Source organism: Enoplosus armatus, chromosome 12 (assembly GCF_043641665.1).
Source record: "Enoplosus armatus isolate fEnoArm2 chromosome 12, fEnoArm2.hap1, whole genome shotgun sequence".
In the NCBI taxonomy this organism is placed as follows: domain Eukaryota; kingdom Metazoa; phylum Chordata; class Actinopteri; order Centrarchiformes; family Enoplosidae; genus Enoplosus; species Enoplosus armatus.
This window is the reverse complement of record NC_092191.1, coordinates 13900913-13913721: the sequence shown is the minus strand read 5'-3', so window position 1 is coordinate 13913721 and position 12809 is coordinate 13900913. Positions and strand designations below refer to the sequence as shown.

General features: G+C 40.3%; 1 protein-coding gene across 1 annotated transcript in view; it reads left to right on the top strand.

Annotated features, from left to right (window-relative positions):
- dst (dystonin) overlaps positions 1-12809 on the top strand; it is a 100743-nt gene that overhangs the window by 2469 nt on the left and 85465 nt on the right. The window contains exon 4 of the mRNA XM_070916524.1: positions 3423-3636. Coding sequence (XP_070772625.1) covers positions 3423-3636 — 214 coding nt within the window. The remainder of the gene's footprint in view (positions 1-3422; positions 3637-12809) is intronic.

Sequence of the window (12809 nt, the reverse complement as noted above, 5' to 3'; positions counted from 1 at the left end):
AACATTTCTTCCAATAGATAATCTAATTCTGCTTTAAAGGATATCCAATAAAAAGCCACAAAAGAAATTGGGCCACGTTAGCCTTGCGTTCAAAAACGTGTTGAATATTTTACATTAACAGATCATAGTGAATTTAACTCTTAAAAATCATTAATCTATGCATCATTCACACTAATTGGCCATTAGGTATTTCCTGAGGGTGTACACAAACATATGTTATTGTATCAACTCTGTATCAGACGGATTCTACTGATTACTGATTTTGTCTTAGTTTGTCATGGATTAGTTAGTTAAGTTAGTCATCTTAGTTGGCATGCTGGTACGTGTCCTCTCTAATCCATTATAAGTCTGTTAACTATTTACCGTGTTGGCATGGGAACGTAAAATATATCCTCATATGGATCAACAGCTCAGCTCTTTGTTAACTCACCACAGTTTTAGGTCTTCAGCTTTGCATTTCTGTGTGCTCACCATCCTTCAATACTTTTATCAGTTTCAGATAGTGCAGTTAGAAAAATAAGGTGAGGAGAGAGAGACAGCATAACACTCGACCCACATATTGATCGGTTTCTTCCGGGAAGGAAACATACAGCTACAGGAACATAACCTCTAACCCCTTTGGTTTGTTGGGCTTTCTTTAGACACTGCTGCTCTAATCTGAGAATCTTTGTTTCTTGTTCCAGAGAAATTCTGATCCCACATCCACAAAGGTCTGTGGGTGTTTTGAATGTGAATGATTGAGTACAAGAAAATGAGTAAGACTTGACATGACAATGATGTTTGAACGCACTGTGTTCAAAGAAACGTATTGATCCGTGTGACGCTGTTGCAACTCCCTGCTTCCATTAGTTGTGTTAGCTGTGCAATACTGTAGATAATGGACACAAACACTTTTGTGCTTTTTCAGATTACCAGTGTCAGCAAACAACATACATATCAACTTGATCAGAGCCAGCTATCATAAAGCACTATGTCAATGTGTTACAGTTGCTTCGGATACCTCGAAATGAAATATTTTGTTGCCATGGGTTAAACAACATGTATTGATGCATTTGCTGTGCAGGTGAAAAGCTGAACCTGGTAGTGAGCAAAAGATAAACAACCCTGTATTTGTATCATCAGAGCTCCAGGATGTAATTATTAATATGTAATAGTCCTGCATAAACGAGTGCAGGCCTAGATCAGCCCATGCATGCATCATTCATGATATATTTGCATGTGTGGCCTACACCACACTGTGCACAATGAATAATCCACAGTGGTTGCTTTGTCTTGGTGAAGCCATGTTTTTGTGTGTTTTTAACTGATGATCTCTTTAAATGACCCTGACCAGCGTAAGGGAACTACTGAATACTTCACATATTCTATTCACATTTCACACACTCTGCAACGCTAACATGGAAATATAAAAGCATTTGGCTTCACACTTAAGTGCAAGATTTGTGCTCAATGCCCACATGAATCTGGCCATGAAAGGAATATTTTATAAATGCATCTGGATGGGTGTGATCCTCTTTTACTTTTATTGAATAGGAACTGCACATTCAGCAAATAGACGATTTAAAGTATCCTGTCAGGGCTTGATCACTGATGAATGCCCTGTAGCGACTGTCATGTCATTGTGTGCATTTTCTAACAGGAACAGCTCCTGAACGAAGAATATATTGACAAAGAATAAAGATTTTGTGCACTCCCTAATGGAGAAGATAAGCCTTGTACTAAGTGATGGCGGAGGGGCCTCTAATCTTTCAACTATTCGTATCCCTGTACAGTTTCCTCCTGATGTGAAAGAAAGTGAAAAACTGACTTGGGAGAACATACACTTATTCCTATAGCAGCCCTAACTAATAATTATTTCATAATGGTGAGCATTAACTCTCAAATCATGTATTTTTTTTCCTTTTAGTGGTTGGACTTATGAATCAGCAGAAAGCTGATAAAAACGGCAACACTAAGCTGCCTTTTCAGCACTGAGTTTTATCCTGATGAAAAGTGATGCAATGATGAAAACGTTGCTAATATTAACAGCGTGTCGCTTTTATCAGCTCTGCAGACTGACACTGACCCAGCACTGCAAACACATTCTCACTACTACTGAGAATTTAAAAATAGAACTTTTCTGTTCCCCTGCAGAAATACTGTCAGAAGCTCTCAAGTTTATCCTCCACATTTACATTTCATGCAGTAGCTCCAGGTTCACTTTCAAAACGTAATCACATCCGTACAATCTTGACTGCACAAATCAGTACTGAACTCTCATAGCCGCCTGTTTTCCCTTGAAATACAGTTTTATCATTAAGCAAATTAAGTGTCATCATACAGGTATTTTGCTGCCTCACCCTTCTCCATCAGGATCTGCTCTGTTGCTCAATCTCAGGTGTGTCAGGGTGCAGCAGGAAATTGCAACAGAAAGTCCTTTTTCTCTATGAGCAATTGTGTTCTCTGCAGTTATAATTACAAGTCTGCAAAGATTCAAGAAAGAATAACAATCTTTCAATAACAAGAACGAATTTTCCTGGTTAAATAGGCTTAAATTGACCCACTTAAACCAAGTGCAATCCTTTTTTGTGTGCACCCATGGTCCTCTCCATCCTCTCATGTAATTAGCTGAATGTATATGAATGCTTTCACTGTACCCTCGGTGGTTAACACCCCATCTACACTGTAGGCAGTTATGTAACTGTGTCCAAAGTCCTCTCAGCAGGTTAACTCTCCGTGGATCTAATGTGCGTCTGTTGTGAAGTCCCTGCCATGAGAAGCTGTGGTTGTCCTCTTATTACCCCCGCTTTTGATGTATTTGTAGCCACCCAGCACCTTTTTGCAGGGATGGCGCTCTAACACCACCGTCGCTGTTGGAGCTGCTGTTGTTGGCTACCGGGTATGACGCGGAGACGCGTGCAGTCTGCTCTCCCATCACGGTCCAGCTCAGCCTCGACAGCACTCAGCGTACCCATCCCTTCAGCCCTCTGGAGATCTGACATCACCTCGCATCCTTAATGCTCGGATAAGGGGACGAACTCGTGGCCGGAGCATCCCTCTAAGGGCGTGGCACCCTTTGATATTGACGCACGAAATGTGTGACTAAAGGGTGGAAGCTAATAAGGCGCAAACAGGATTGTTTTTTTTCTTCCAGCTGACAGGTCTCCATGTATACAGTGGTAAGTCTTATTGTTGACCTGGCGGGGGAGCCAGATACTATTGATTTCTCATTGCCTTTATTTGGCTCAATATTTTATTGTTATGGATTATTGCGAGCTGGTGGCTCGTCCTCACACCTAACGTGCGCTCACATAACGCACTTTGACCCGCGATGGTGAGAAATAATGGGATGTGTACGCGTTATTCCCGTGCTGTGTTGTGTGTGTGAAATCAAGACCAGCATTGTTCCTTTTCTTTAGCCCCGTTTTTCTTTTGTCTCACAGAGCTCCAGTTCGGGGAACCCTTCCCTCCACGGCTCCATGTCTTCCTCGGCGGATTTCTCAGACGAGGATGACTACAGTGTTAAATCCGGGTCGGCATCACCTGCACCCGGGGACACTTTACCCTGGAACCTGCCCAGACATGAGCGGTCCAAGAGGAAAATCCAGGGAGGATCCGTGCTGGATCCGGCGGAGAGAGCCGTGCTGAGGATCGCAGGTGAGGGGCAGCCTCCTTGATGTTCAGTAATCAGACAGTAATGTGCTGTAACGAGAAAAATGGTGGAATATGCTGCAATGTACGGTACATATATGAGCTCATAGCGGCTTGTCAAGGTGTATAATTTCCTGGTATCCCCTGTTTTATTTGGGGAGTGGAGCCGCGGCTGTAGTGACGTGGGTTTGTGGTACATGTGATGGTATTTTGGTCTGCTCTTATTCTGGATATGATGCCTTAAAATGAATCATAGGGTTACTGGATATGTAGTGTAATTTTAAAAAGCAGCTATTTATTATCCCTGAGCCACACAGTGTTACTTTTCATCAAATCTGTAGCTTGAATACCAATTTTGAATGTATCATTTTTATATTCTACACAGGCCTACATTATTTGTTGAGATATAGACATACGAGGACGCATGCTATGTGTCCAAAAGTTAAAGTAAAAGTAAAAGTCAGGTTGGTAGATTAGTTGGTAGACAAGATTAAGATATTTGCTTCACACTTGATAACACACTTGGAGGACTTAAGTTGTATAGCACTTAAGTATTTTATAATGATACTTTGACTCTATTTGACGTTGTAAAATCCCTGTCAGAGATGCAGTGTATCAGGTCTCGATATAGGGACTTCTGTGGGTGAAGTTTTCCCCGTAAGCTTACACATCAGGGGACTCTGTGTGACACCAGTGACAGCTGATTGACAGCAGAGACACAAACATCATTTCAGACCGTCTTAAATCTAACAAAGCTGTTTGGAGTCTTTGGCAGATGGACGACAATGAACAAGAGCGTGGTCCACGTTACGAGCCGGTACAGAGACGCCTGACAAGGAAAAACGTTTATTATTACACACTGTAAAAAATGAACAACTCATTCAGTCTGGTTTTGACATCCTGTTTTACCCACTGGTGCGAATTCGTGCAGGTTGAGGTTAACCTGGGTGAGATTCAGCACCTCGTGTTAAGAAACTGAGATTTAAATTGTATTCTAATTCCATTTAAGAGTCAGTATTGGATGAATGGACTTGTTGAGGCGGACATTTCTTGCAGCGCGGCACGTCCGGCAGTCCTTCCTATCAATCCAGTGAAGTCCGGAGAGGAAGCGTCGCCTATTGGACAGACCGCAGACAAGGGAGGGATGTAGGGCGTTTCCTTTAGTGCAACAACAGCGCCGATCACTCTTGAATCCTCAGCACATACACATGCTCACAAACACACACATACACACACACACACACACGCGCGCGCGCTGTGTCCCTGTCCGCCGCTGGTGAATGTCCAGTTTGTGGAGCCCGGGTTATGGCTCAGTACGCAACGCAGGCTAACGTGCTCTCTGACGAACAGGAATACCTCCAAGCGTATGAGGATGTTTTGGAAAAATACAAAGGTAGGATCAGTCCTGATTGGATGTTGTTTGGGCTTTTGGGACGTTGAAGAAATTGCCTGATTGCTGCTTGACAGTTCAATAAATGTCAGCCTGCCCCCCCCCCCCCTCTCTGGTGACTGGCTGGTCTTAGTGTCTTTATCCCTGCAGTGGAAAAGTGGGAATATTTCCTGCATGACATCACATTTAGGCTGAATTTTAGTAGCCAAGACAAAGGCTTTATTATGAGCTATTTTTTAGGATCTCAGTTGATCGTTAGATTAGAGGATTAGATCTCTTGTTTGGCTGTAATATGGAAATATTTAGCTCTGAATTTCAAGCCAGATGATCACAGTGTTTAAATAGTATATCGTCAAATTGAGAGGAAATAAATGCTGTGTTTTGATCATACTTTCACAATGTGGATTATCTATTTGTATATTTCTTTCTATAGGCGATCACCTAAAGGGATATGATATGAATGAATATTGCTTTGGTGTCCTATGTGGTGTCTCAAGGCAGAGAGGACAATGACATAGCAGGGTGAGGCGTTAGCTCATATCAGTAGCCCATGTCACTTCATGTTGCTGCTCCTTTTGGGTTTATGTATTTAATTAGAGCAAATCCATCACACATAAGAGGTCCATGCTACTCAGTGTCTCTGTGACAGCTATAGAGCTCATGGACAAAATCATACACGTGCGCTCTGAGGCCAGGCCTGTGGAGATCTGGTGGAGCTGAATTCAACCTGACAGCAGCGGGTTTTAACTCCTGTGTTTCGTCTCCACACAAGGACCCAAAGTAAAACAATAAATGGTATATACTGTGCTCCATTGTATTGAATGCTTTGCCGTGAGCATGTTCTCTCAGCTGTTGAGTATTGTAGCCAGCAGGGCCAGTCAGCTGTGGTATAAGGCTTAAATACCCTGACTGGACTCTAATGGGATCATATGATGTAGCATCATTAGGAATCTGTTGCTGTTGTCTTCAGGCAGAGGAGCTGTGACACACAATGAGCTTACTTATTTTTCGTGTTGTCTTCTATCACTAACCATTCTGCGATCAGTTTTTACATGTTATGTACTGATCTTTGGTGGATATTCGACTCCCCACCAGTTGTTACATGAACAATGAACTTTTCAAAGAAGGGTAAGACATTTTTTGATATTTTCTTGGTAATTTTACCAACAAATCTCAAAGTTTATGGAAGCGTTGTAGCCTCTAGATGATGCTAATAACTTTCATTTGTCTCAATTTGTCACATTTACTGTTTCTTATAAGTAAAACTGACAAAATGTAATGTCATTTTCTTCTCTTATCAGTATTATTCTGCACATAAAAATGTTGCGATTGAGGGATCCTGGGAGAAACTTGAGATCAGCTTATGGGCTAATCATTACTTCTAGCAAACTCACCTACAACCCTGTTTCCATCAGGTTTGTTTCCATCCGTCTCCTCATGCCAGGAAAAATACATCTTTCAGCTTTGACTGTTGAAGCAGTAAGAATTTATCAGCGTTTAAGGTCAGTTAAGGAGAGAGGCTGCAGTCTATAGCAATAAACATGATCAATTCCCAATTTCTTTGTAAAGTTGTGGAATGAGAGGGTGACCATTTACATGTTAAGAATCACACAAATAAAATCAAACTAGACTAAATACCTTCTCCTTTCTTAAAACGATTTAGTTCTCAATGTAAATTTGTCTTCCAAGTCATGAAAATGGAGTAGAACTGTATTTATTGTGTCCATAAAAGGTTTGTTTGACATTTTTCTATAGGGCGCTGGCTAAGTCCAGGAAAAATCCCTGTTTTTATCATTTGTTTAGTTTATTTGCAATCGATGGGATCACCGAGAGCCCCAAGCTTCTCTCCATGTGATGCATAGAGAATCAAAGGGAGACATTTTCATAACAAAATCATCAACAGTAACCAGACAAACACAACCAAACATACCAATGAACAGAACAGCCAGTGGGCCAGCTATAAAGTAGGACACAGAATTGTCTTTGTCTCACCAAATCAAGATGTATTGGATAATTTTTATAAGTTTACATGTTAATGTGGGTGCTTGTTACTTGTTGTCTGGCTTAATTCCTGAGTCATCAAACACCTCTGAGTGAATGTTGATGGTGAAGACTGGTGGAAAAAAAGCTGTACAGGCTTCATTGTAGTGAGTGAGTGCCAGCGTGACCTTTGGTGAACTCTAGCTGCTAGAAATAAATTAACAAATTTCAAGATCCAAGAAATGCTGCATGAAGTTCTGAACTGTGTCTGACAGAAATGTGAGTTAAGGATCTTTGTCGACTAAGCATAACTATCACCACTGACTGGGAGCATGCATGTAGTTGTTATTGCGCCGGCTGTAAGAATGTCACACTAATAAGGTATTAGAGTTAATAGTACACTTGTCGGGGGAATTTGCTTTGGTTCGGCCTGAAATTCAATGCAGGCTTTACAAAAGGCTGTAAACTTGAGGAGTGAGTTAAAGACATGGTTTCTTAGACACATACAACAGCTAATGGCACTGGGCAGCAGAGGTGTGGGATCACGCTGTTCTAGCAGAGCCTGCTCAGTGGGCCGTCAACATGAAGGGGCCGTTAGAGTTTCCCAACAGTTGATCATCCTCTGACATCAGGAAAGATTTAATGGATTAGACATTTGGTGGTTCAGTCAGCTCATCTTGCAGTTCATTTTGTTTTTAAGATGCCATATGGTGCAAATGGTTATATTAGATTGAAAGCACAGTGTATTTATAGAGTTGAACCAAATAAACATGTTTTGCTTATTGAGAGTACGGACAGTCCTGCGGATAATACCAGAAATGTTATATTCAAGCTGGAGACGTTTTATTTTCAGAATTTTGGACCTGCTTTTTAAAGAAAATTGTGTCCAAATACATTTTTCTCCACTGCTTATAAGCGTTTTAAGAACATGGTTCTAGCTAAAGCTAAATCTGTGAAAGTACACTGCAGCCCCTGAGCTAGTCTGTTTCTGTTCAGTAACACTGTCATCAAAACATTCATAAATCTCATTTCCTGAGTGTAATATGATAAAAGGATATGATAGATATTATACTTTTGTCAGGCTGTTAAGTAGAGTTCAATCTTTCTGTGAATATGAACTGATTCATAGAAATATACAACCTACTGACTGAGATTGTATTTCTTTAAGGAGAGTCAACTGTTAGCTGACAGTCACATACAGCACAGAAGGAGTCTTTAGGATGCCGGCTATAGGAGGGTGTGGTCTGTCAGTGTCTGCCTGACATCTGTCTGTGAGTCATTGCAGTCTGCATTATGACTTAATCTCTCGTTATGAGAAGGATTTCAGCAGATATATTAAGGAAACTTGTGATTATTAAAATCAACCTTTTTATACTTGTATTATCTTGCATTATCAAACACCGCTACGAGTGAGCGAGCATTGTGTTTTTTGCACAGTCACTGCCTTTGTCCATCCTCCTGGGCCTTGCCCAGCCCAACCCCTCTGCTCTATGTCGACAGCCCACTCATCACATTCAAATGGCCTAGTGGCCCACACACACACAGCAGGCTGCCTCAATGGAGACTGTCTGCTACCGTACAAAAGACACTTTGTTTTTATGGGAGCAGCATCCAAGTTCCAGAGACTTGTTCATGTGTCAAGTTGATGTTAACGACACTCCTTTTTTTGTTTTTTTCATTGAGATTAAAACATCAAGGAGCCACACTTTGAAAGTGGTCTCTACCCACCTAACTCAGCCTACAGATTGACATTCTATACTGAACATTGTGTATGCACAGTTGGCTGTTGTAGCCCCCCAACACACACCAACTTATATTGTTCACAAACAATAGCTACATGCTTCACAGGTTTAAATTAAACTTCTTATTTAAAGCAAGTGGGATTTTATTTATTTATTTATTTTCCACTCCAGGAGATTATCAGAAAGTGATGTATTTATGTAGGAATGTTATTTATTTGATAGCCGGACAATAGGAACTAACCTATTTAACCCAACATGCAGTGGATTTGGTTCAGCAGAAATGTGAACAAATATGATTTCAATAGTGTAATCACTAGGCTATCTGATTATCAAGGGTCATTTCACAGCTACCACTGCCAAAATCCTAAGAGCTAAGTGCCAATTAAGTGCATTAGATTTTTGGATCAGTATCCAGCTCAACTTGGTGCTCCGTAATTTCACAATAACATCCAGAAGGAAACTGTATTAAACCTCCTATGGGCGCTTGTGGTTTCATTTTACAGGTTTCACCTGGATGTTTTCTTAGATCAGTGTGTCAGTTTATATCTGCAATGAGCAATGCAATATCTGTTTGTCTATTCTATTTGTTTGTTTGTCAAGGTTGTATGTAGAAAACAAAATGTTAAAAAATGAAATCTTTCTACAGTAAATACACAGTACACTTATATACTTACTTATTCTAAAACATAATATTGTTCTGGTGGCCAAGCCTAATCAATCTTGATCTAATCAATAGACAAAATGGGCAGTGTAATCCAAACCAGCAGAGCTCTCAGAAAGCCTTTTACAGCTCCATCTGTCTTTAGCTACAGAACTATGGCTGTGTTTTATTCAGTCTTTAATCATGCATTATTCTTACATTTATCATTTAGAGATATGCATGCGTCCATGTGGAATACATTTGATTAATGTTCTTCGTATTGTTTAGGAAGTTATATGAAATACAACTTGAATGCAGTCCCATGCAGTTGCATTATAGTGTCGAGTGTGTCTGAGTGTGATGCTGGCCCGCTGTTGTATTTCTAAATGTTGTATTTATATGCTGTCATGGTGATGGGAAGACCAGCATGACTGAACCTCATTCCACGGCTTTGCTTAGCTCCTCTTACATGAGATCATCTTGTGCGTCTCTGTCCCACCCCTGACTCATGCGCTACAGCCTTTCCTCTCTCACTCCAGCAGCACCACCCATCTCTTCTGAATGCAGCAGATGCTGGGAAGCAATCCCACACTAGCAGCAGGAAACAGATTTCTCCACTGTTTCATAGGTGGCCAAGAAATGAGAAGTTCCATCTGTTTTTGTGTTGACTCTAAAGTTATCGTTTTAAAACCACTGCTATACTCTCATGAACTGTCTGATATCAGTTGTATAAGACAGATCATAAACCAGAAGGGGATTTTGTCAGTGTAGCGTGAAGATACAGACAGGTGACAATATTAAAGGAAAAACCTGAATAAATGAGAGGAGAGACAGAGCATGCGTCCATACAGAGCAAGAGGAGTCACTACATGGTTTTATTATGAAAATGGTGTGAATCATATACTATGGCCTTCACCGTCACCGGATATAAACCCAGTTGAAGAGTGCTCTCCACCATCATCATCAAAACACCAAATGAGGGAATATAATTCAGACAAATTGTGTTTATCCCTTCAGTAAAGTTTCAGAAACTTGTAGAATCTATGTCAGGGAGCACTGAACCTGTTCTGGCAGGTTGTGGTGGCCCAACACCAGTTTTCCTTTTAATTTGAATACATTTTTGTATTGTAATGTTGTAAGAAAAGGATCATACTTTTAGAGTGATGATTGTTCAAAATGCTATTGCCAGTGGCAAAAACAACCTAAAACTAACCTCAAATCTGTTTCAACTTTGATATCTGACTTAGGCTGTTCAAGCCTAAGCTTTGTCTGAAAACTATGAATTCTCAAAGTAGCCCAACGTAGTAGTTGTCATTTGATATACATACATTCGAGAGCAGAACTACACCAAAGTAATTCAACATGTCTGAGAAGTGTAACTCTATCTAAAATGATACTGAAAAAACGTCATAAACCTTTGCTCAAAACAGAAATCTGTTAATGTTGTGTCACAATTGTGTAAATGTAGCACAAAGAATTTACATGGGATTATCTTGAATTATAAATCTTGATAAGGATTCTCCATAATCTGAGTGAGAATATGGAAAAACAGATTTCATCACATGCACAAAATGTTGCAACTGCTGCACATATGGAGCCTAGTGTTAGCAACTGTGTGTGTGTGTGTGTGTTCATGTTTGTGTGTATGTATGTCCCATTAGCTGTCATTAATGCTTCATCCCTTCCTCTCCTTGACTTTGCTGAGTGCCTTTGTAGTGATTGGTCATGCCTGTGGGCACTTTGCCAGCTTCACCTTCATCCTCCATTTGCTTTCATCGAGGGTCATATAATATTTCAACTTCACTAATGGGGATATTGAGTATTACATCTTTACCACCTGAAACTTAAGGTTACAAATGTTAGTGATATTATTGATTAAGAAGACACCTCTGATTCCACTACACATAGTCAAATTAGTCACTAAATTTGTCAAAATGTTCTGTCTATATATTCTGTCACTATTGCAGTCACAGAGTGGCCTGTGCATTACTTTCATTTTATTTATTTCATTTACATAAGCCACAGTTTGCTTTAATTTAGCTTGACGTTGAGAAAAAAAATGTTGATAAGAGGAGAATGCTGAAAACTGTGTGCAGCAGTGGCTCATACTGTGCCTTTTCTATGTATACACTGCTTACTTCCTCAGGAGCACTTGGCAGAAAGGAGCCGTAGACAAGATAATTATACTCTCTGCACAGATGCTCAGACGTTGTAGCCGTTTTCTTGGTTTATTCTTTGCTTTGTCTTAAGCCTGGAGACTAACCGACTGGAAGGGCTGCTTTGAAGGCTTGGCAACCTGTTTCAATTACTGAGCTGTTCCAGTCACATATTTCAGATGCTGCCCTACCCTTCTGAGAAAACTGACTGTGGTATTCTCACTTACCAAGAATGACAAAAATGCATCTTCAAGTCCCCCCCCCCTTGTCGTTGCACATGTATTTTTGTTTACTACCTATCCAGATACCATGTTGACAACATAGTTATTAAAAGGTAGTGGGAGATAGTAGCTATTTTGTGCTGAGTCATCACTCCTGTGGGCCTCTGTTATAATGTGCAATGTACATTAAACCCTTAAAAACCACCGATGTGACCAGTCTGACAAGGATAAACAATATTATATAATATCAATATTAGCATTTTTGGTTGCTGTAAGTTGCAAGAGACCATTTTTAGTCATGCTACCTGCTTATGGGATGGCAATGTCGTGGGTTCACCACACTGGTCTAGAATGAAATGTTTCAACAACTATTGGATGGACTGCCCTGAAATTTGGTACCGATATCCATGGTGCAATACTTTGGTTTACAACTAAATACTTGCAAAACTTCACCCTCAGCTGTACTTGGGGTTTACTGCTAATTAGCAAACGTTAGCATGCCAGCAAGTTAAACAAACAAAGATGGTACAAATGGTAAAGGTTATACCTGCTAAACATCTGCATCTTAGCATTGTCACTGTGAGCATGTTAGCATGCTGACGTTAGCATTTAGCTGAAAGCACCACTGTGCCTACAGCCTCACAGAGCAGCTAGCATGGCTGTAGACTTTAGTCTTGTTACAAAACATAATTTGTGTTCTAAATGAAAAAGGCTTGTGACACATAAAAGATTAGACCGAGTCAAAAACAATATACATTTATTTTAGCACTTTCGCAAGAACTGATGAAGTATTACATGAGTCTTGAGTAAGCTTTGGGGTGTGGCAAACCTTTTTCATTTTGGGTACTTTTTATATTGTCTGTTTTATGTTGCCCGTCAGAATCAGATATTACACTGCTGTGCAGGAGACTCACTACTATGATGGTTTCCATGATTCATGTCCTGGCATTGTTGTTTTTTAAGGGTGCAATTTCAGAACATTGTTATTCTATCAAAGTGATGAGATGTTAACTGAGAACAAGTACACAGTGATTTCAAAATCTCTGCCAC